Here is a 24,382-nt window from a genome sequence, read left to right on the forward strand (position 1 = left end):
GCCAAGAGGGGGGCGGAAGTAGGAGAAGAAGAAAAAGAATTGGTTTTATACCTCGCTCTTCATTACCCAAACAAGTCTCAGAGCAGCTTCCTCTCCCCACAACAGACACCCTGTGAGGCTGGTGGGGCTGAAAGATCTTGGAGAGAACTGTGACTGGTCCAAGGTCACCCAGCTGGCTTCATGTGGAGGAGTCGGGAATCAAACCCAGTTCTCCAAATTAGAGTCCACCACCCGTTACCACTACACTAAGGGAGTCTCTTAAAGGCACCTGGGTTCTGCCACAAAAGCCCATGAAAGAGGTCAGGTGTGCTGACATCACAAACTGAAAAGGTGCAGTCTCCTCCAGTTCAGGGTTCTCCAGAACAGCAAAACATTCTCAATTTTTAAAACAAGACTTTTCAACACTGGAATATCCTGGCATACCCCAGAGGTGTCTGCCCAGCTCAAAGAAATTGTTATTACATTAACCAATGCCCAGTTCTCCTTTTCCCTTAAAAAAACACTCATTCAAGAAGGGCACTCATGCCATTAATTCACACTCTGTCTTTTCAGGAGGTATCTTGACTCATCCGAACTTTTGTGTCAATGCAGATCAGGCTAATTTCATCCTAATTAAAATGTGTAAATTTTGTTGCCTCACCCATGATCTTTGCGCCCATGCAGATTTGGCTCACAATAGCCTAATCAAGGTATTTTCCCCATCCCTCACCCACCCAAATTTGACAGCAATTATCTCTAAACTGCCCAGTCAAATACAAGCTTCATATCTTGGACCAAATACAAGCTTCATATCTTGGACCAAGTGGGTTTCTATGTCCAGCTGTGGGACTCTTCCCCATAAAAAGACCACGCCAGATCAGTGAATAGTGTGTCAGGTTTTCCCAGCAACTGTGTTGCAGGCTCCTCCCCCCCCTCCCCTGCTTTGCTCAAGACTTCAGCTGAGTTTGCCCCTGGGGCCTTCCAGACCTCAAGTCCAGGATTTTGGGTCTTATGTCCCTTTTCTAAAATGTTGCAATTTCTCCCTTCCTAGCTTTTATAAGTATGCCCTCTTGGTGTTTGTGTGTGCATGCAGTTTCTTTGGGAGTTAATTCTCAGGTGCTTAGTGTAGGTTCTTTACATTTTAACTCATTTTATTTTGTATACAATAAAGCTATTTCTTTGTGTTTAAAATTACTCTCTTTCTAAATAATTTTATTGTGGGGTACTCCTACTGAGATCCATTCTGTTATACAGAGGCCACAAAAGTATTGTGTTATTCCTTTCTGGAACCTGTTTCGCCTTCTCTGGATCCAGTTTGAGTAACACCCCTTATTTGTTGCTGATTTTTAAGCCTCCCACACTGGAACTTGTAGTTTGTCAATACCTTGATGGGACTCTGTCTTTGGGAATGCATGTCATCCAACCACTAGGTAATATTATCCAAATTAGCTTTAATTATGGCAACACCTGGATTCAATATCCATCTATTGAAATATAAGGCTACCATTCTTAAAATTTTACTTTTGCCTTACCAGAAACTGATTTGCTCCAATGATACATTCTTTACACTATTCCTATTAGATTTATTAAGACTACAGACCTAATTAAAAATCTATACAATTTGTAGGCCAGAAGAAAGTAAATTTTTAGTTCTGCTGCAGTGCATCTTAGATTTCTGGTAGATGAAAAATTAGATTTTACAATTAAAACTGGAAACAGTTCTCTTTGACCCTGGAAAAGTATGCAGTGACAATGAATACTGATACCCAGGCTGGCCCAATTTCATCAGATCTCAGAAGCTAAGCAGGGTTGCCCTGGTTAGTACGGTATTTGGGAGTCCATGCCAAGGAAGTTGCCACACAGAGGTAGGCAATGGCAAACTACCTCTGACCTTCTCTTGCCTTGAGAACTCTATGGGGTCACCATAAGTTGTCTGCAACAGCATTTTCCACCTTAGAGAAGCCTACAGCAATGAGGGTATGACTTCAGCCAAGCCTAGAGGAGTGACTTATGCAGAGACACAAAGGGCAATCTTTGGTCCCTTCCAACACTATGATTCTATCCTCTGGGGCAAGTAATTCTGCATTGGGATCATTTAATTAACAGCTTAATGTAAGGAGATGAAACCAGAGTAACTGGGCAGGCAACCTTCTCTGTGGTGAGCACTTCGGAGTCACAGCAGCTTGTAACTATGTCATTAATTTGTCTCTCAAGGAACACTACTTGGAGGCCAAGCATCCTTTCTCTGGGCCTGATACAACACTGTATAAGTTAGCAAAGCAAAATGTTTTATGTTTCTGAAATGACCTTTCAACATATATAGTAATGGACTAGGCTCATCTGCTCCCCTACCCTGCCCTGCCCAGTGAAATGACTGTCCACATGGATCTGTAACCAGATAGGTTCATACTTTCTGGAAACATGGATATGCACAAACACAGGAGTCCAGAGAGGCCAGGTAAGTTCTCATACAGAGAAATGTGCTCATCTCACAAAAAGATCCAGTTTGCTAGCTGCTTGCTCAGAGTGTCTCACTAAACTTTTTCTTTCTCCTAGAGCTGTAGGAGCAGCTACAGAATAGGTCAGGAGAGAAATGCATTCTGCCTGTAGGGTTGCCAACTATGGGTTGGGGAATTCCTGGAGATTTGGGGGAATGGAGCCTGGGGAGAGCAGGGATTGGGGAAGTGAGGAACCTTAGTGTGGTATAATGCCATAGAGTCCACCATCTAAAGCAGTCTCCAGGGGAACTGATCGCTGTCATCTGGAGATCTGTATTTTCGAGAGTTCTCTAGGCCCCACCTGGAGGTTGGCAACCCTACTTGCCCATGCCCTCGACTATGCTTCGGATATTCTTTCAAGCCTTGTTATAATTACGCCCCAGCCAAAGCCCCACAGCACAGGACTCGTGCTCATAGCCACGAGCAAACGGCCTTGACTCCGAGCCTTTAATAACAGGGCGGCACTTTCGCCTCTCGGGTGACTTCCCTTCGTCCGAGTTCAGGAGCTCCACCTCTGTTGAGGGCGGGTCAGGGACAGCGCTGCCCTCACTGGCCCAGGCTTAGCAACCGATCTGTTTCCAGCGTCAACAAAAGCCAAGCCGAAGCAATGGGGAGGGCGGCGGACTGGAATTTCCATGTGCTTGTTTGTCACAATGGGATGGAAGCAACGCCCGAATCAGGTGAGGTGAGGAGGGGGGCGCCTGCAGGGGGCGCTCGGGAGTGCTAGAAGCCCAATATTGGCTTGCAGGGGGGCGTTCCATACGTGCTCTAGCCGGTGAGTTTCACCGTCCTTGCTTTTTCTGCAATTAAAGCTTTGTCCGGAGCTGCGTTCACCCCCACCCCCTTCCGGAGATACCTTTGCCAAGGGGCACCAGCAGCCTGTTGAGCTGTTGGATGCAAACAACTAACATAAGTAAGACGCTTGTTGATGAGTATTCGATTTAATTTATGTTATACAGTTTTGAAATTGCTTTGTTTTGGGAGGAACGAAGGACCACAAACAGGTGCGAGTGAGAGCAATTACGTGAAAGCACCCCCTGTTCTCTCCAACCCAGTGCTGCCTGAAAAAAATACCTGTACCTTTAAGAGCTGTGCAAAGTACAGCTCTTTTTTAGGTTGTGCCCTGCAGGGATGTAAGGCGCGTTCTATTCAGTGCAAATTATGGCTTTTGTGCAGTTCTTATAGCTGATCCTGTGAGTATTATTTACTCAGTTTCATTATTTACTCAGCCATCAATCTGTCTGAATTAAATAGGGCTTAATTCCAGGTAACTGAGGGTGGGATTGCAACCTTTAAATGTCCAGGAGTCCTTCCAGAACTTGGGTTTAATGCTTCTACCTCTAGGCTTGATAAATATGTGTACAGTGGTTACAATATCCTGTTTCGAAGACAGCCTTCCAAAAGGCATATAGAAGGAAACTCCCATGGCCCACTTTTCTTTCTGCTACCTGTAAAGGCCAGATTCTGGTACAGGAACTAGTAGGCTCACTGGGAATATTCTAGAGTGACCCATCAGTTTTCCACACTTGAAAAACCTTCAAGCATAGCAGATGCTCTGTTACCAAGCCATGGTCTCTGAGGACATGTTAACTTAAAGTGAGCGTAACATTCATTGTGTATGGCTTCTTTGCCTAAACTTTAAAAAAATATTTCAAGCTGTTTTAATGTAAGTTTGGTTGTTCTTATGGAAGGCAGTACACTGTTTTCATCCTAAACAGCTAGTGAGAGTCAGTGTGGTGTAGGTGGAGAGCTGGACTAGGATCTAAGAGACCCAGGTTCAAATCCCCACTCTGGCATGGAAACTTGTTGGGTGACCTTGAACCAGTCACATACTTCTCAGCCTAACCACAGGGTTGTTAGGAGAATAAAGTGGAGGAGGAGAGAATGATCTAAGCTGCTTTGGGCCCCTCATTGAGAGGAAAGGTGATATATAAATAAAACGCCACAGGTTGTGGAAGCAGTTAACATAAGAGAAGCCATGTTGGATCAGGCTAGTGGTCCATCCAGTCCAACAATCTGTGTCACTCAGTTGCCAAACCCCAGGTGCCATCAGGAGGACCACCAGCAGGGCTGGAACTTCTGAATTCCTCCCACTGTTGCACCCCTCCCCCTCAGCTAGGGCTGCCAGGTCATATTCAAGAAATATCTGGGGAATTTGGGGGTGGAGCCAGGGGACATTGGGGGTGGAGCCAGAAGCAAAATTGCAACAAGCATAATTGAATTCCGAAGGGAGTTCTGGCCATCACGTTTAAAGGGACCAAACACCTTTTAAATGCCTTTCCTCTATTGGAAATCGTGATTGGAAACCTTCTTTTGGGGCTCATAGAATCGGACCCCCTGGTCCAGTCTTTTTGGAACTAGGTTTTTGAGGAGAGGCACCAGATGCTATGTTGAAAATGTGGTTTCTCTACCTCAAAAAACAGCCCCCCCATCCCCCCAAGCCCCAGATACCCACAGATCAATTCTCCATTATACCCTATGGGAATCAGTCTCCATAGGGAATAATGGAATGCCAAGCAGACATTCCCCCCTGCTTTCTGGAGACCCTGAAGCAGGGGGAGGGCCTCCAAACTGAGGGATCCCCTGCCCCCACTTTGAGATTGGCAACGCTAGGACAAGGTCAGTATAATTATACTGTCTGTAGTTGAGTTTGGGAGGATAGTCTGCAATAGCAGAAAGTTAGTATGTAAATTACAAAGCAAATATTTACCGTGCTGGCATTTCCTACAGCTCACCCACATCTGTCTCAGATGGGAGTCATGGCTACTAAAGGCCATCACCTCAGGCTGGCTTTTCTTAATAGGCAGGACTTTTTCTGAGCAGGAATGCAGTTCCAACTGGCTTGGTGTCAGGCGGTGGGGCCTAATAGGCAAATGAGTTCCTGCTGGGCTTTTTCTACAAAAAAGCCCTGCAAATAGGCAAGTTGTTGGCGTGGGTAGAAATTTATTTCCTTATTTTGTTTTATTTCTTTGTACCGTACCGTTCTCCCCAATGGAGATCCAAACTGACTTACATCAGTCTCCTCTCCTGTATTTTATCCACACAACAACTCTGCGAGGGAGACTGTGGAGAGAGTGTGTTTGGCCCAAGCGAGCTTTCATGGCACAACTTCATATTTGAACCTGAGACTTCCAGATACTAACTTGACACTTTTAACCACTACACCATACAGTTGTAGGAAGTAATCCAGGTCTGGTCCTGTACTCTTGGAGTAAAGTGTGAAGTGCTGTTAGGGTTGCCAAGTCCAATTCAAGAAATATCTGGGGACTTTGGGGGTGGAGCCAGGAGACTTTGGGGGTGGAGTCAGGAGACATTGGGGGCGGAGCCAGGAGCAAGGGTGTGATAAGCAGAATCGAACTCCAAGGGAGTTCTGGCCATCACATTTAAAGGGACAGCACACCTTTTTAAATGCTTTCCTTCCATAGAAAATAATGAAAGATAGGGGCACCTTCTTTTGGGGCTCGTAGAATTGGACCCCCTGGTCCAATCCTTTTGAAACTTGGAGGGTATTTTGGGGAGAGGCACTAGATGCTATATGGGAAATTTGGCACCTCTACCTCAAAAAAAGCCCCCCCAGAGCCCCCGATACCCGCAGATCAATTCCCCATCATTCCCTATGGGAATTGTTCATGGAGGTGCATAATGGCTGTGGGGGAGGGGCTTCCCCCGCCGGCCAGCTGGCTGGGGGAGGGGGGAAGCCTGTAAAACCAGGGGATCCCCCGCTGGGACCTGGGGATTGGGAAGCCTAAGTGCTGTTGATTTATATTGTCAACATATATGAATGCGCAGAGGACCTAGCCTTAGGGTACAGAGTTAGACTGGGCAAATTTTAGATCTGTTTCAGCCCTATGATTGATTATAGAAGACAACGTGTTTATAGTGGATAGTTGTCTTGTAGCAAATTAAAATACTCTCTGCATGTGAAAATGAACTGTAACCATTCCCACCCCCCACCAGTGAAATGCAAAAAGCTGTATGTAGGCAACCTCCCAAGTTTCTCAGTGTTTGGGCTGGACTCTTGCCAGTTTGTCACCTCGAACCCTTAAGCTCCTAGGCTTCCGGAGAAGTCCATGCATTTATAAGATGGGATATGGTTCCCAGCACAGATGGCTGTATGTGTTACAACTGCAGACATCATGGCAAGCAAAAGGCTTGAATGACATGCTTATGTGTATACCCAGATGAAAGAAAAAGGCTGGCTTCATTACCTCTTTCTGAACTTTTCACGAGCATGTTTTAAAATGTTGGATATAAAGAGAAACCTTACATTATTATTTTTCTAACCAGCTTGGCCTTCCAGTAATTTGTGTGGAGTTTTTCTTAGAGCATTTCTGATTTGTAATGGTTTTTAAAAAATAAACATCGTGTCCCTCATCTTTTACTATAAAATTGCCTGAGCAGTTCATGAAAAGATATTGTACAGCTGGTGTGGAATTTACATTCTGAAGGGGAAAAAATTCTGGAGTTAAGCCTCTGAGCAGCTGTCAAAATAACATGGCATTTACATACACCGCACAGTACTACTGCATTTGATGAATGTCTAAAAGCACCCATCCATCCATCTATTTCTCCATCCATAGGCGAATTTAGTTTGCCACAAAGAAGTTTTTCAGTGTCTTCATATAATACTGGAGTTGTCTTTTGGCACCTTCTGATAGATTTTTACCTCTTTGCATAAACACTTGAAACCTTAGCACCCTTTCATGTGCGAAGTACCCTATCCTAATTCATCCATTTTGTTGCTGTCATAGGTCTGATGATGTCCATTTGACAAATGGAGAATCAAGGCTGAGAGGACTGGCCAAAGCCATTTAGTTAGAAGTAAGATAGAACTGTTTGATATAGGCTCATCACAGTTACAATTAAAAAAAATGTTTTTAGTAGTTTAAAATGTACAAAGTGCTTAATGTACATTCTCATATGGCTGTGACTTTTGTGTAGGGATTTTGAAATATGAAGTCAATGTATACAGGTAGGATTTGAACTGGAATCCCAATCCATCATTCTGTTCAATGAATCACAGTGATTTACAGTAAGAGAGAAGCTTTTATTTCCTAGGAGTCAACAGCATGTGCAATGTATTGGTTGCTGTTGTAGACATCCAAATTGTGCACGTTTGCACAAGACTCAAATATACACACAAAAAACATTTTGAAGAGCTTATTAGTTGTCGTGTCAGCAGCCTTCTCATTCTCTTTCATTTGCTTGAAGTTGCCCAAGTAACTATTGTGGTACATAGAGCTGGATTAAGGGATTAATTTCATCATACTAATCTAAACATCATCAATTGACAAAAGTGCAATGACTGTGAGCCTTTGGCGAGTCAGCAAACATTGGATGCTTAAAGAGAGGCAGCTCTGAGTGTATATGAAACACTTTCAATTAACATTGTGTTGCAATGCACGCAAAAACTTTTGTTAACAGTGAATTGCACCCACCTCTCTTTGTAGCATGGGCCTTAGTGATGAACGTCTCCAAGGGAGAAGAACCACTTTCCAATGCATGGAGCTCTGATCTGGATCAGGATTTCAGGACTATGACATGAAGTTTAAGCCTTTCTCTCTGCACTGCTTCCAGCCTGAAATGGTTGTGAGAGCTGTGATTTGCCCCATGGGAGAAACTTGCATGTACTGACCTGTGTACCTGTAAGCTTCTCCAAAGGGCAAATGGTGGCTGCCTATGAGGGCCATTGCATATCAGCGGACCAACAATGCAAGGAGGAAGACTAAACTCTCTCCCTCTCATGCTGTGATCCCAATCTGGACCAGGCCCCTGCAAACTTTATGTGTTTTTTTTTTTTAAATTGGGAGGTACTGAAACATCTGAATTGGCCCTACAAATAGGATCGTCTCAATTGGAGGTTGATTTAATTGCAGAGTAATGGAAAACTCTAGTTGAGTGAAAAGATCATATGTGCCATTTAGACATGATCTGTTTGGAACTGTGTTCTGCAGTCTCTCTTTCTCTCACACAGACTGAGAATGTCATTTCAGAAGACTGTCCTCTTCTGAACTATGGACTTAGAATTGCAGGTTGCCTATTTGGAATCTCTGCTTTTCTATCAATTTCTTTGGTGGTTAAACTCTAAGAGACTTGGGTTGGGAGCCTCTAATCCAGGGGTGGAGAACGTCCATCCCGAGGGCCGTAAACGGCCCTCGAGACCAACTGTCTGGCCCTCAGGGATTGCTGGGCCGAGCCAAGCCACATGGTGGCCTCCCTGGGGCCTGGCTGGCTGATGAGGACTGTGAGGCGCAGCTACAATGTGCAGTGGCCTCTCTGGGGGCCGACTGACTGGCAGTGATCATGGGGTCCAGCCGTGCAGTGGCCTCCCTGGGGCCTGGCTGGCTGGCTGGTCAGGATCACTGAGGGGCCTGGAAAAGTCACTGTCACAGTTCAGGTAAGTTTCCTCCTCATTTCTTTCTTTCCTTTTCTTCCCCCCCATTTCTTTATTTCCCTTTATTCCCCTTTCTTCTCCCCTTTCTTTATTTTCCTTTATTACCCAACTATCACCAGTTCAATTTGCACTTGATTATCCCAGATGGTGTGGCCTAATATGCTAATGTGACCTTATATGCTAATATTAGGGGATGTGGTCTAATATGCTAATGAGTTTCTGTTGGGCTTTTTCTACCCAAAAAAGCGCTGGACCTAGGCATTTGCCTAGGGCGGTGGGTTGAGTGTGTGTGTGTGTGCCAAATTAGGCTCTCCCGACATGTCTTCAAATAGAAAAACAATTATTTGCATTAATTTTGCCAGCCTAAATCATTCTCCCTTGACAGAGCACTGTTTTTTAAAGCTGATAATTTTGTATGGCCCACAAATGACGTTATAAATATCCAAATGGCCCTTGGCCGAAAAAAGGTTTCCCATCTCTGCTCTAACCATAAATGAAGTTTGTTTGCAAACACATTCCTTGATTCCAGTGGTTTTGCCTGCCAAAAGATCTTCATGTTATGTTAAAGGCATGTTCCTCAACAATCAAGCTCCACCAAAAAGAAATCTCTAATGCAATGCTGGTATGATCACACTGCGCAGGTGTCAGTCTTCACTGTTCTTGCTTGACACTCCCTGAAACTTAAATATGTTTTTTTCTTGTTGGTGTTAGCAATGATCAATGAAGACAATGACTAAAGTACCAGCTTAAGAATAGGGTAGAAATATATATGTATTGCTGTGAATTTTCTTTTTAGCTTTGGTTTTTAATATAATGCTACCAATGGAACTGCAATTTGAAGGGGATGACCAGGGTGATGGCTTTTTAACTATTTCCTGTTGCGTTATATTTTTGCTGAAAATCACCACCCCAGTTATTTTTACTGCATAAGAGAAAATCTATGGATACGAGTCACTGAGGCTACACTTTGAAGTGAAATATCGGTGCAGGAGGAACATGACTTCATAACCATTTCTCATAGTGTGTTTCCATGGATCATCAAGCAACTCTTGTTTTGTTCTCAGCAGGGAAAAGATTAGGATACTCATATATTTTATATTGTGGTAAAAAGAGAGTGTAAGGGTGGGTAGTAGTAGTAGTACTTTATTCACGGTCATCCGACCAGCTTAATACAAACAAAAACAAAATCATAAAAACAAACCCATCACCTCTTACACAAAATTCCTCACGCCAACTATTGCACATATTGTTAAAACTCATAACCAAGATTTACATTCTCAATTTCCCTCCTTTCCAACTGAGCAACATAACAGAAACGGGCAATCTTAGATGAAACATCAGAATGAGTGTCAGACAGGAGGAAGGCAATCTGCTCATCCTCCGGCCTGCCCGCCAAGGACCCGAGAATTGGAGAGATTAATCTTGCCCTCAAGTCATTGTAATTAGGGCACCGCAAAACGATGTGGAGAGTTGTTTCGACCTCATTGCAATTACAGGGGCACAATCTTTCCAGATATGGGTACCCAGCGTAACGTCCCAAAAGCACCGAAGAGAAAAGTGCGTTGAGTCGTGCTTTTGAGAAAGCTATCCGATATTTTGGGATAGTGATGTTGAAAAGATACCTGGCTGGGGACAGTACTTCGGCTTGCTTCCCTAAGAAAATGTGCGCAGAAAGACTAGCTCTAGCAGATCTCAGTTCCAGCTCAACCAACCTCAGGCGCAAAAGTTCTTTCGCATCCCTCAGTTCCATCATTGCTAGGGACTCAGGGGAGAGATCACAGAGTCTAAAATGATCTAGACACCTTTTCTCCCAAGTTCCCACAAAAGAGTCGAAAAAAATCAGATGGGGAAGGCCACCTGGCTTTGAGAGAACCCTCAAAAAGTAACAAAGGGTGTTTAACCACATAGACGTCTCGATGCTTGGGACGCCAGATTCCAACCTGATGGCAGTGTTTGGCACACAACTGGGAACAGACAGAAGCTTGCGCAAGAGTTTAGTTTGTACTATCTCCAACGGCTTGGTGGTTGAATAAGGGGCAATTTCAGCGCCATAGAGCAACTGGACCCTGGTCTTTGCAGTATGCAGCCTTAGTGCTGCAGGCAAGAATTTGGCCCCTTTGGAGATGTAAAAACGGTAGATGGCATCAGCTGTTCTTTGCGCAGATTGTGCAACATAGTTCTTATGTGCCAAACGCTTTCCCTGATAATGAAAAATCACCCCCAGGTATTTAATAATTTTTACTTGCTCAATGGGTTTGCCATTTAGAAACCAGCAATGAGCCTTGAAACGTTTGGTGAAAACTAAAACCTTGGTTTTATCTAGATTAATTTCCAACTTTTCCTACAGACTGGTCTGGGTTAGATGGCGAAGGGCCCTTCGCATACCAATCTGCGTCCTGGATAGTATAAGCACATTGTCAGCATACGCTAGAACTGGAATATGCCGATCGGCGAGCTTGGGAGGATGTAAAGCCAAATCATTAAAGGAGGTTAGAAGTGAATTTATGTAGAAATTGAAAAGCAAGGGGGCGAGCACACAACCCTGTCTGACACCCTTGTTCACTAAAATTGGTTGGGTTAGATGGCCTTGAGATGAGCATCTTATCCTGATGCCCGAGTTACTATAAAGGCTAACCATTAGCAACAACAGCCGTCTGTCAATAGACGAAGCTGCAAGCTTGTCCCATAGCCTGGATCTGGGTATCAGATCAAAGGCAGCCTTAAAGTCGACAAAGGCTGCAAAGAGTCTGGAGCCCTTTGTGGCCAAATATTTATCAACCAGAAATTGCAGCACCAAAGTCTGGTCAAGGTGGGATCTTCCAGGGCAGACGGCAGCCTGAACATCGGCAATAATGCCTTGAGAATCCATCCAGGCCGTAAGTTTGTCCCTCAGATGTAAGGCATACAGTTTGCTAATAGCACTTAGCAAACTAATTGGCCTATAGTTCGAGGGGAGTTCATGACCCTCTCTTTTGTAAATGGGCACAATAATCGCCCAGCCCCAATCGGCTGGCATGTTTGCTGTCTCATCGATATATGAGAAAAGGGAAGCCAACGTTGGAGCCCACCAATCCCGATGCTCTTTAAGCAGGTCAGACCTAATGTAATCCCCCCCAGGGGCTTTCCCGCTTCTCACCCTCCCTAAAAGGGAGTTCACCTCCTCGCAGGTGACAGGATCCCAGGACGGAATGTCCTCTGTTAGCAACTTCGCTCGTAGGGTGGGGCAAGAGGGCTCTTCAGAGGCATATATCCTCTGAAAGTGTTCCACCCACTCTGCAGCAGTAATATGATTTGAAGCTCCTGAGGGGAAAACTTTCAATAGTGGGTTAATTGTATGCCAAAAAAGCGATGAATTGTTTGATTTTGCTGCATCAGGTTTATTATAGTATGATGACTGTGTAGCCTATAGGGCAGGGGTCCCCATTCCCCAAGATGTTACCAGTGGGTGTCACAGAGTCTTCCAACTCCTTTCCTGGTGCCTACCAAATATTTTAGAAGATGGGAGAAACCTGGTGGGTCTGTTGCCCATTAGTGCTTCTCAATAGCCATTGTAAATTTGATTGGCTTTGCTGCCACAGCACAGTGACAATCCTAAACTGATCTGTACTCGTCTATTGACTTCAATGCATTTAGGAGAATCTAACTGTGCTTAGGACTGCATTGCTGGATAATCAGATCTTTGGATAGACAAAAATGATTATTTGCAAAGAGCTGCAGCTGTCTTAATATGGACTATCAGGGACAGAAGCACCCGACTGGATAGTTTGTATCCATGTCAAAGAATATTTCTTATACTGACCTTCAAGGATTGTCAATTTCAGTGACCTATTGCCCACAGTGGACAGAAAGCCAACAAAGAGGCTAAATTCTTTTCCTGGTGTTGCTCTACATTGCCTTAGAACAGGGGTCCCCAACCCCTGGGCCGGGGACCGATACCGGACCGTGTCTGTTTGAGATGGTCCACGCAGCCTCACCACCCTTCCCCACGGCACCTCCTCTTCCCCCCGATTTCACCATTTTAAGGCCGGAGAAGGGAAGGCTCCTTCCCTGACCTTTAAATGGTGAAAATGGGAGGAGGAAGCAAGGCTGCGCTGATGGCAGCGGCAAAGGAGGAAAACAGAGGGGGGGAGGCGATGAGGCAGTGTTGACAACGGTGGCAACAAACTTGGAAGGAAGAAAATGGAAGGGGGGGCAGTGAGGTTATGGGGACGACGGCGACGGCAAAGGAGGAAAACGGAGGGGGGGTAGGCAGGGAGGCTGTGTGGATGGAGGAAGGAAGAAAATGGAGGTGGAGAGGTTGCACAGACAGCGGCTGCGAAGAAGGAAACAGGGGAGGAAAATGGGAGGAGGAGGTGGCGAGGCTGTGCATGGGGGGGTAAAGGAGGGAGAAGGAAATGGGAGAAAAATGGGAGGAGGCAGCAAGTCCCCACGGGGGGCAAAGGAGGGAGGAAGAAACGCCGTGGGGGAGAGGCCGAATTGGGTGTCCCCACCCTGCCAGCCCTGGGGCCGTGGTCAGCAGGCCAAAAAGGTCCCTGGGGCTAAAAAGGTTGGGGACCACTGTCTTAGAACATGGACATTCTCTCTCTCTCGACAGCCATTGATGGACCTGTTCTCTGTGGTTTTGTCTCAGTGCTTTTTAAAGCCTCTGCATTAGTGGCCATCACAGTATCATGTGACAGAAGAATATAAGATCTATGTAGGGGGTTTTTTTAAAGCAGGAACACACAGGAACGCAGTTCCAGCTGGCTTTGTGCCAGGGTGTGTGTCCTAATATGCAAATGAGTTCCAGCTAGACTTTTCCTACTAAAAAGCCCTGTGAGAAGCAATGGTGATGTCGGGGAGTGTGTCCTAATGTGCAAATGCGTTACTGCTGGGCTTTTTCTTCCAAAAATGCCCTGGATCTATGCCAGATCAGACTAGCAGTTCATCTAGTTCAGGATCCTGTTTCACATAGCAGCCAACAGACAGGGCATAGAGGCCTTCACTGATGCCACCTCCTAGTTTGGGTATTGCCTGAAAGCTATACTTTGTCTAGCCTGAATCGTCTGCCCATCAGTTTAGGATGCAGAACTATATAATTGCTCAAACACAATGAAGATTTAATGAATGTTTATCAGTGCATATGCAATGAAAAGTTTCTATTAACTGTGTTAATTTTTCTACTCTATCTTTATTTAGGTATTTGTGCTACTTAAAGGGAAATGTGACTCGTGAGTATTCTCACTGACATTAATAAAAGTGGCTTCTGGGGGGAGGCAGATCAAGATCACAGTGCCTTTATAGATCAACATCTATGCTTAATAACATGGTTGGACCTGATTTTTGTTTTCCAGTGCCTAAAATGTTGGGACTGGCTCTGAATACAGCTTTGGAAGGTATAAGCATAATAGAATAATCTTCTATTCTTCATATTTTAAGAGGAACATAAAAAGAAACAAGAAATCAGTGTGGTTAGAATGACTGGTAAAGTGGGTAAACAGATTGCCTGGAGTGAACATGAGTATTTGATAGTCATGGTGATTTAGTAAATACTTGTGGAACTGGATAATCTTACATTTTGATGCTATTTATTTCCTGTCTACAGTGAACTAGTTTGGTATAATGGTTTAGGGTTGCCAGTCTCCAGGTGGGGCCTCCAGGTGGGGCTTTACAACTGATCTCCAGCTGGTAGAGATTAGCTCCCCTGGAGAAAATGGCCTCAGCATGGTGCAATGCCATAGAGTCCACCCTTCAAAGTGGCCTTTTTCATGAGAACACTTTTTATAAAGGGGGTCAGCTTCTAAGTTTTATGTCTTTGAAAATTTTAGTCAGTTCTTTTTCTTCCATTATTTATGGCCCATGGTATACTTTTTTCATTATATATTAATTCTGTTAATCTCAATGAAGAAGGCACACTATAACTGAAGTATAGATCTCAGCCTAATTTCAAACCCATCTCCATTCTACATTGGCTGAAAAGTTTCCCACTCACTTTTTGTAAGTTAACACAGAGAAGGAGGAAGAGAAAAATCGTAACAGTAGACATGAGAACAACTTGTTTGTGAGAACCTGTTTCAATAGAACCTCATAAGAACAACAAAATATTAGAGAAAAGATGTGGGGGAGATACCAATTGTTTGGTAAAGAAAGGGGTTTCAATTTAGATTACAATCTTTTCCCTTTACAGAGGTAAATTTTGATGGGAAACATAAAAGCTCACCTGAGCAATATGAATCACTTGTTGCCTACAAGAACAACTCTGGAGAAAAAGTATGGAGGGATAATAGTATTCATTGGGATGTGGATGTGCGACCTCTCATCTCTTCCACTAAATGGCTTCAGCTTCATGGACTCAAGAGGAATAAGTTGTCATTTTCTCAGATTTTATCCCAAATTGGATTTCAGCACAGGGAAGGTATGACATGCACCAAATAATTGAGGCTTGTAGAAGCTGGCTTTGGGATGTTCTTCATCTCCCTTCTGCACCCCACCCCCACCAATTATGTATTATGCTGCCTCCAGCATGGTGTCTCTAGGATATCTGAGAAGAAAGCAACAGACAGAAACAACATGCACCTCTAGTTCTGGAGTTCAGCACTAAATGGTGGTTGAGTCCTCTCAGCTCTTTTGACAGCATCTTGACTTCTGATTGCACAGTCTTGTATAAGAAGTGTTTAGAAGTTACTAGCCCAGAAAGAAAGCTTCTTGGCACACCAGGCCACTCACACAAATAGGTTGACTATGAGTGGTTCACTGATGTTGGGAAAAGAAAAACAGTCAACCTTTTTTTTCCAGTTTATCAAAAATTCTCTACTTGGCTGCCTGAAGACCATTCTTAAGAAGTGAGTGGCTATTTGCAAACATGCATGTCTCTTTTCTTCGGATCCCATTTCCTTATAATTAGGGCTGTCAGATTTCAGGCTCCGGCCCAGAGTCTCAAGTTTTTGGTTTTATTCTGAAGGTGGCAGGTTCAGATCCTAGTACCTTCAGCTAATCTACTCATGATCACTTATTTCTGTATGAATGCCTACATTTGGTAAACACTGCACATGCAAATGGATGATAAGAGGCAATGGTTGGGTGCTAGCCACCTAACTATATTTTGTGTTCAGCACATAGTTAATTTTATTTGATGTGATTAACAACATTTCAATTTTTAATTATTTTTGATGTGATTAACAGCATTTCTCTTCAGGGCCACATGGTTATGGCTATGTTTAAGTTACTAATACTGTGTGGAAATAATGTTGTTCATACTATTTGATATGACCTCATAATACCCCATCCAATACATCTGAGGGGTTGAGATGCTGGGGAATCTGACAATTGTTCCTATGATTTAGATATGCTCACTTATATATCTAACCCATTTGAATCAGAAGCGTAATATTTGTATTGTAAGAAAAATCATTCCTGATTATACAGTACTCTCCTTGTTGGGATTCAGTTTGGGTTTCTGAATGTTCTGACAAACAGAGCTGGGGCTGAACTATGTCCAGAGATGGCTCATTCTACAGCAGTTGCATAAACTAGCCTAGGATCCAGTTATAGACATTTTCTCCCTTTTTATAAGTATATGATCACTGAGATGTTATCAAAGACTTGCAGAAGCTTTTGTTTCTGATTTATATCAAAACGTAGTTATGCTCGACAAGAACAATCCATCACCTCAAAAGCAAGCCCTCTTCTCTTGCCTTGTCCTCTGCAGGTTTAATCAGAAGTAACCCTATAGGTTTCAGCGGCATCTACCCTCAAGATAAACATGCATTGGGTTGCAGTCTTTATATCAATGGGACATTTCTGAGTACAGATGCAGATGACTAGACTGCAAAAAGAATGCAGGGTAATGGAAACAGTACAAGTAATTACCTCTGTTTATATTCTAGACTATGTGTCCATCTTGGGGAAACTTGTGGCTTCTCGATATTCAAACAGGCTGTATCCTCAATACACAAAAGCAGAAGATGGAAAACGATATAATGTAAGTGTGATGGATTCATAGTTGGGTGGAGTAATAAAATTTCTCACTTTCTAAAAAACATGTCATGTTGACAGAATGAATTGGCTAGAATTAAGTGCCTGCTATCTGCCTATAAGGTGTAAATAATACAAACAGGCTTTGGATACTTTGGATATTGTCATTGAAATTTACAAAGGAGTAGAGCACGAGGTCTTAAGTAGATGTTGCCTGTATGAACCTTGGAATGTGACTATTGTAATTGTTATACAGTCATATGTGTGATACATTGTAAAAGGATAAATATAAATTTTTAGTGCTTCAAGATAGAAAATTTACATATTACTGTATTTTTTCAGTGCATAGTCTGTTTCTATAATGTGTAAATGGCTGTACATATTCTGTAAATTGGGACTGTGGCTTAAGTGCTTCTGACTGCCATGTTGACAGTTGACTTAGAATATCCACCTCCTAAATTGTCAAAGGAAGTAACAGGAAAAATTTGCGGGAAGGGGTTGGGGTTGGAGTTGGTAATTCAAATAGCTGAGATGTCATATGAAAGTGTTCTGTTTTTATTTGGCACTTAAATAATCCAGCAAAGAGTTACTGACTCAGACTGTTTTTAAACAGTTTTCCCCTCTCTCAACTAATCCATTAAAAGCTATGGGAATGAAATCATGGTCCAGAAACTGGTTTCCTCTTGCCATTTTCACAAGGGCATTCCTTGGTCATTTCTGGTGATTGTGTAGTGGGAGCAATAGTAGATATTTGTGAATCATAGCACCAGACTTTTGCAGAGATAATGCATGAATGCTATTTTGATACTTTTTAGCACTTCCTGTATAATATTGGCTCCAGTTGCCCCTCCACTGTGTACAAATGATCTACATTAACATTTAAGGGTATAGACCAACCCAGTGGGAGCTATGGCATGTCTTAATGTGGAGACTGTGCCTCCATCTTCAAATGCTATGAAGAAACCAAGAAGTAGTCAGCTGCTACATCTCTTACCTCAGTGTTCAGCTCACCATTTTGGAATTTATATTGTCTCTCTATTTTTATTTACCTATAGCTAACAGCAAAAAAGGACATCCTCATTCATTTCATGGATAGTCTTACTGTAGCTATTGAACTGTACAAGCAGAGAATGGAATGGTTAACTACTGAAAGCCGGCAAATATTTGGAGTGATCCAGGAACAGTCCATTGTTGTGGTTCTGGATTTTGGTGTTTCTTCTCGAGCTGAATTTAACCTGTGTTGTGAGGCCCTTTGTATGGTCCTCACACAGCAGATTGCCCAAATAGCCAAATTTAATCTAATTCGGTAAGTAAGAGGAGAGCAGTTAATTTCCTATGATTTGTTAATGTGATTTTCTCGATTTCTAAAAATTAAATAATCTGAAAAAAGGGTATGGCCAACTAATTCAGTTTCCAAAGTTATATTCGAAGGGTATCAAAAGATTAAGTGACAATAATTGTATTGTTTCAGAAGCGAAGCTGTAATGGCAATGCTTATTACGTTTGGTGGGATAATAGCCTGCTAATTAGGATCTTCAGAAAATGCTGCCAGTCTTTTTTAAGTGGCAAAGATTTGCTTGCAAGTGATATATTATTTTCTCCAAAGTTTCATTTGGCATTTTAATTTTCAGAAGTCTGTGTTCCATACTGGCCAGTTAAATAGGTCCTTCTCATTAGCTTTTTAAAAATCAAATAGGATGGGAGATGACCAAGAATTCTAATACAGATTTCTAAAAACCAAATAGGATGCAAGATGACCAAGATTTTTAATACAGGCGCCTTGTACTGAAACAGACCATTGGTCTAAAAGGGCCAGCATAATCTACTCTGACAGGCAGCAGCAATCTAGGGTCTTGTGGAGGTCTTTCACATCCCCTACTATTTGATCCTTTTAACTGGAGATGGTGAGGATTGAACCCAGGACCTTGTGTATGAAAGGAAGTATTCTACCACTGAGGCATGACATGGCTCCAAGCCTTCTCTGCTAATGTAACCAAAGTTCAAAATGGTTATGGAATAGGCTGGAGACTTAGAATAAGAGCTGAAAAGAATCTTCCCTTGTTCTTTCTCTGCCTTAGGCAGCAGAAACATCAAAAACCCACTGTTTGCTTAGAAAACCTGGCCCTGCATAATATAAATACTTTTTCTTTGAGTTAAGGGAGAAAATTTTAGGGTATAGAGGACTTGGAAGGAAGGCAGCATCCTTTCATCAGTTCTTGGAAGCTTAGCTGGGTCAGCATTTGGATGGGAGACCACCTTGGAAAGCTCGGCAGAGGAAGGCAATGGCAAAGCAACTCTGCTTCTCACTTGCCTTGAAAATCCCTTGCTGAGATTGTCATAAATGAGTTGCAGCTTGACAGCACTTACATATATATAGTGTGGTTCTCTCCAGAAGGCTATAAATACATTCTGCAAATAACCATTCTGTATGCAAATCAAAGTTGCATATTTTTGATTGCATGTTACCCTGGATAAGAATCACAGTTTCTCCAGCAGCAAGACTGTCTTTGACCCTGGAGCTGGGTTGATACCCAATGCCAGAGAGAACTGACAGTACTAGGTCAAACGGGCCATTTACTTGAACATGCACAAGGTGGCCTAATAAGCCTGCACTCACTGATTTCAATGGGCCTGAAAATTAATTCAGGACAAAAGGGTTAAATAGCACCATGAACATGGGATTGAGGGCCTGCTCCCTAGTTGTTGATGTCATAGGGTTACCAATCCCCAGATGGGACCTAGGGCTGTGCAAAAAAAAAAAAAAAAAATTAGAAAAATTCGGATTTGGGGGTATTTGGGGCTACAAAATACGAGAGGCCGTATATCTCCTAATAGAAGATTCAAGAGCTGAATCTGATTCAGGAGATATATGGCTATTCCCAAATATACGGCCCTATTATACCCTATGGGCCATTGAAATCAATGGCAAAATAGAGTATAATGAAGTGCAGCTGGGGGGCACAGGGTTTGAGGTAGAGGTTCCAAATTTTCAGGGAAGCTTTAGGAGACTTTCTCCTATAGAACCCCCAAGTTTCAAAATTAATGGACTAAGGGGTCCAATTCTGTGGGCACCCAAATAGGGTGCCCCTATCTCTCCATTATTCCCTATGGGCCATTGAAGTCAATGGCAAAATAGGGTATAATGAAGTGCAACTGGGGGGCAGGGGGGTTGAGGCAGAGGCCCCAAATTTGCAGGGCAGCTGCAAGGGCCTCTCCCCTACATAACCCCCAAGTCTCAAAAAGATTGGACCAGGGGTTCCCATTCTAGGGGCACCCAAAAAGGCCCATTTCTCCCAATGCGGGAGGAAAAGCAATCAGCCAGTTTTCCCACTGTAATAACAGTGGGAAAACTGATTCTGGGGAGCAAAGGGTTTGAAGGAGAGCCCTCAAATCTGCAGAACAGAGCAGCTGCAGGGGCCTCTCCCCCACAGGCAATGCCATGTCCCCGAGCAGAACCAGTGCCACCATGCTACTGCTATTGGCACAAACAGTACACTAGATCAAACTAGAGAATCTCTCTCATTCAAAAATTGGGGTGCAGGCTCTCTGCAGGGACTGCTGCACAGAACCAGTACATTGAAAAAACAAGGCTGAATTCTGAGGAAAATTAAGAGCTGAGAAAGTTATTATGTCCACTGAGATAGGAAGCTAAGATCTTTATGCTTAACATGCAGGAAGTTCATGCCCCATCTCTGCTGCATGGCAGTAGTACATTCAATGCACCGGTTCTGTGCAGCAGTCTTTGCAGACAGCCTGAACCCCAATTTTTGAATGAAAGAGATTGATCTAATGTACTGTTTGTGCCAATGGCAGTAGCATGGTGGCACTGGTTCTGTTCAGCGACATGGAATATTCATAGAAACATTCATTTTGGCTCATGGTAGGGATTATTATAAGCCCCCTGCACCAAATCTAGCCCCTTGAGGAATATTTCCTAGCCATGAACTGAGTAAGAGCAAAAGAGGGATGAGGAGTTAATTGCACAGGTTTAGTTATTTTTGTAGGTACAGTGATGATGGTTAAGGCCTTGGCCTTCCACCCAGTTACATTCTCTATGACCATCCAAGACATCTGTGGGCCATCCTGTTGTGACAGCTCTCAAGTCTTTGGCACAGAGCTCTTTGATCTTCAGTGAGTGCTAAAGCCCTCTCCTTTTCTCACAGACAGCTGCTAGGAAGGGTGAAGGAGCAGGGCTATGTCACTGAATGTGATCAAAGTGGTTTGTCTGAGAAAGGCTGCAGAGATTTTTCTGGGCATTTGGTACCCAGATCAAATGTCTGTCTAGACACTGTACAAGGCCTCCCCTCAATCTGAGGAATTCCCAGGTAAAACCTAGTAGGTGGCAAATCATGCATTGTTTCCTCCTATTGGTTCGCAAGTGCTGCATTGCAAACCAGTTTAGCATTTCGCCTGAATATTTTAGTTCCTGTCTGTTTCAGGGCCACTGAAGATCTTCTGAAGTGGCAAGAGAAAGCTGTTCCTGTGACTGAGTCTTCTGTTAAGGCTGCTGTCAAGTGGCTCTATACATTGGACCACCTGCCAGCTGTTTGCCACTCAGGCCCCATTGAAGCTGTCTTGGAGGCAGTGTGTGATGATACGGTAATCTTCTGCATAATTCCAGTCAAGTCTATGAATACCCCATGAGAATTGGATTGCAAGTTTTATGGTGATGAATTATGAAGGGGCTAAATAAAATACCAGTGGGTTATTTAGAAGGAATTCCTTTCAAGTAGATATGCAGACGGGTACCTACCAATATCATATGTACATAGCAATACCACACTCAGAAAGCTGAAGCTTTGCATTTGACTTCCCACGAAGCATTGGAGGAGGGAGTGTTTCTATGACATTAAGAAATGTTGAAAATATTATGCCTGATAACATCAAGTATACCTCTTCAGACTGCTCATATTAATGTTATTCTAGAAAGGAGCTTTTTGCTATGTACGATGATGTATTCAAGAAACATGCAAGGGAAAATTTTAATGGCTGCTGATAATAAAACGTGCCTCTTCTGTAGAATTTTTTTAAAATAGAAAAATATAATATTCCAGATGCCTCAGTTCTGTTTAGGAAAAAAAAGGACAAAAGTAATTTGGAATGCTAAAATCTCAGGAGAAATTTGGATGAAAAGAATTTGGGAAGTGACTCTAGCTACAAATTGTATCTGATCAATTATAATGTTGGTTTACAGTGCACATGGCCAGAATTTATTCTGGTTGAAAGGTATTTGAAGGTAGCAATTTTTAGTCTATATATGGCAATCTTTCGGTTCACTCACCTTGTTTGTCTCTTCCCTGAGCCACATCAAACCTGCTCTATTTTCCTCTACTACACCAAAAGAAAGGGGATGAGATCAATTCATGAAGGCTGAGTAGTATTAACATGAGGAACCTTGTGCTATTTAACCTATTATATTCTACTTGGATATGGCTTCATATTAGATACTCAAATGACAAACTGAGATTCACCACACAAATTTACACTTATGGTGAAACTGGATAGAATTTTTAACCAAATGTAGCCTCTGTGTTGAAACTGATTTGAGTTTTTGTGTCTGCAGTCTGAGACCAAAAATGCCACTTTAGAAACTTTGGCTTAGTTTTAACATATGAATAGTAGCGTCTAAGGATTTTTTTACTTGTCTGTCACAGATAGAAGCTGTGTACTATTTTGTTGTGGGTGATTTGCCTGAATGCATGAAGCACTTGTTCCTACAGAAGAGCTCAAGAAGGCCATGTCCAATCCATACTGTGTCTTTTAATGCCAGGGAAGAAGAAACAATTACTTTCTTAAAAGAACTGAGTCATCAGACCAGTGGCAGGTATGAGGTAAATGTAATATTTAATGTTTCTCAGTTCTGTAAATCTGTTTTGTGAGCTGATGTATAAATCCTTGCAAATGATCTGTATCTCTTTTTCCGTCTGTCTGCCCAAATAATAAACTGTTTGCAGCAGGAAACGATCAGGCAGTCTTCTTTTGAGGTGGTGGGTGTATATAGGACATAAAATGGTAGAGTTAAAACCAAAAACTAACAGATAAATGATAGCTTCTGGAATAATTATTATGCCACAATGCTGTGTTTGGCTATTTGTGAGTTTTAGTCCAGGTTTTGCAATTTGATTACACAGATTAGTGGCTTGTTTCTTCTACCCAGTGATGGAACTGTAGTTCAGGGTTAGGCTAGACAGTCTCCCAATGCAGAGTTCTTATACCTTAGTGAACTAGACTTCCCAAGATTCTGCAGGGGAAGGCAATGACAATTTAGTTAGTAATGACAAGTTACTATGAAGGTGATTTGCAGTGCAGGAGAACGCATTGTGGTCTGTAGACACCATCAGAGGATCATGGCTGCTACATCTTGATTTGTCCAGACAATTTAGTTTTGGCATCTGTATGTTAAGAATATGCTGAAACAACAACAAAAAAATGAGTTGCAGAGAAAGGCGTGGAATATGGTTAAAGAATATAACATATTAATGGTGCTTGTGTCAGATCATCAACTGAAATAACCAGATACATGTATAAAAATTTTCATGTTTCAGGTTTCATGCATTTGCTGAAAGAACTGATTGTGTAGATATGACAGAAATATCAGAAGACTGGACTGAGGATGAGACAAACTTGCCTACCCAGAACTTGAGAAAACTGAAAGGGAAGCTTCCTTTAGGTAAGACCAAACAACAACAAAAACCAAAAATCAAACTAACAAACCCCAGAACCAACAACCTTCACCCCCAGTATTGGCTGGCTGTACCAATCAATAGCAGAATCATCAGCTACAAGATACAGGCTGGATCCAATGAACGTTTCTACTGACAAAAGGGATTGCTGTCAATCTAGCAGTAATTTCTTTCTTTCCCCTGCCATTGCAGTCTGAATTGGGTCCCTCAGATGCTGCTGTTGGGGGAGCCTACAGAACAGCATGAGGGGCAAACAGCTCTTGTGGGAGCAAGGAAACCAGTGAAAATTATGCCCCTCCTATTAGTGGAAATTTACCATTGGATCGACCTCCATGAACAGTCTATGGATGTGGATAATTTGGCCCCATAGGGAAAAGTAACTTTGTTAAATATACATATGTGTTCAATAAGATTTTGGGATGGAGATTTATTTGTTCTCATTCTGGAGGGATGCCTCTAGCTAGCTAGCCACCTGTAAATGGAGCCTTGATCTAGAAGAGGAGCAACAGGTAGTGTCATAATTACTGAGACTGGTATGCCTTAATTGCATCTGACAGCAATGTAGAGCTAGCAAAGGTCCAGCTAGTTTTTGACTTAAGGAAAGTTGCATGTCCCTCTTTAATATTATGCCCCTCTGCATATTATGAATAGAAGAAGAAAATGTTGAAATTATTTTGTTAATAATTGTGAAAATGTGTGACTCAGGAGGTATATTGAAACAGTTCTGGCAATGAGCTGCCATTGTATTAATCTTTCACATTCAGGACAAACAATAGCACATTTTAAAACAAAAGGATAAAACAAATCTAAAATGATTTTAAATGGCCAGGGCTGGCCCTGCCACTAGGCAAACTAGGCAACTGCCTAGGGTGCTG

At 42.7% G+C, this 24,382-nt stretch overlaps 1 protein-coding gene across 1 annotated transcript in view; it reads left to right on the forward strand.

Moving 5' to 3' along the window:
- Positions 1 to 2,400: 2,400 nt before the first annotated feature.
- The window catches only part of VWA3B (von Willebrand factor A domain containing 3B), a 91,670-nt gene continuing 69,688 nt past the window's right edge, over positions 2,401 to 24,382 (forward strand). Inside the window, exons 1-8 of the mRNA XM_060235245.1 lie at positions 2,401 to 2,437; positions 14,290 to 14,343; positions 15,038 to 15,265; positions 16,737 to 16,831; positions 17,880 to 18,130; positions 21,264 to 21,423; positions 22,479 to 22,648; positions 23,370 to 23,494. Of these exons, the coding sequence (XP_060091228.1) occupies positions 2,401 to 2,437; positions 14,290 to 14,343; positions 15,038 to 15,265; positions 16,737 to 16,831; positions 17,880 to 18,130; positions 21,264 to 21,423; positions 22,479 to 22,648; positions 23,370 to 23,494 (1,120 nt within the window). The remainder of the gene's footprint in view (positions 2,438 to 14,289; positions 14,344 to 15,037; positions 15,266 to 16,736; positions 16,832 to 17,879; positions 18,131 to 21,263; positions 21,424 to 22,478; positions 22,649 to 23,369; positions 23,495 to 24,382) is intronic.

The sequence above is a fragment of the Heteronotia binoei genome, chromosome 3, assembly GCF_032191835.1.
Source record: "Heteronotia binoei isolate CCM8104 ecotype False Entrance Well chromosome 3, APGP_CSIRO_Hbin_v1, whole genome shotgun sequence".
In the NCBI taxonomy this organism is placed as follows: Eukaryota; Metazoa; Chordata; class Lepidosauria; order Squamata; family Gekkonidae; genus Heteronotia; species Heteronotia binoei.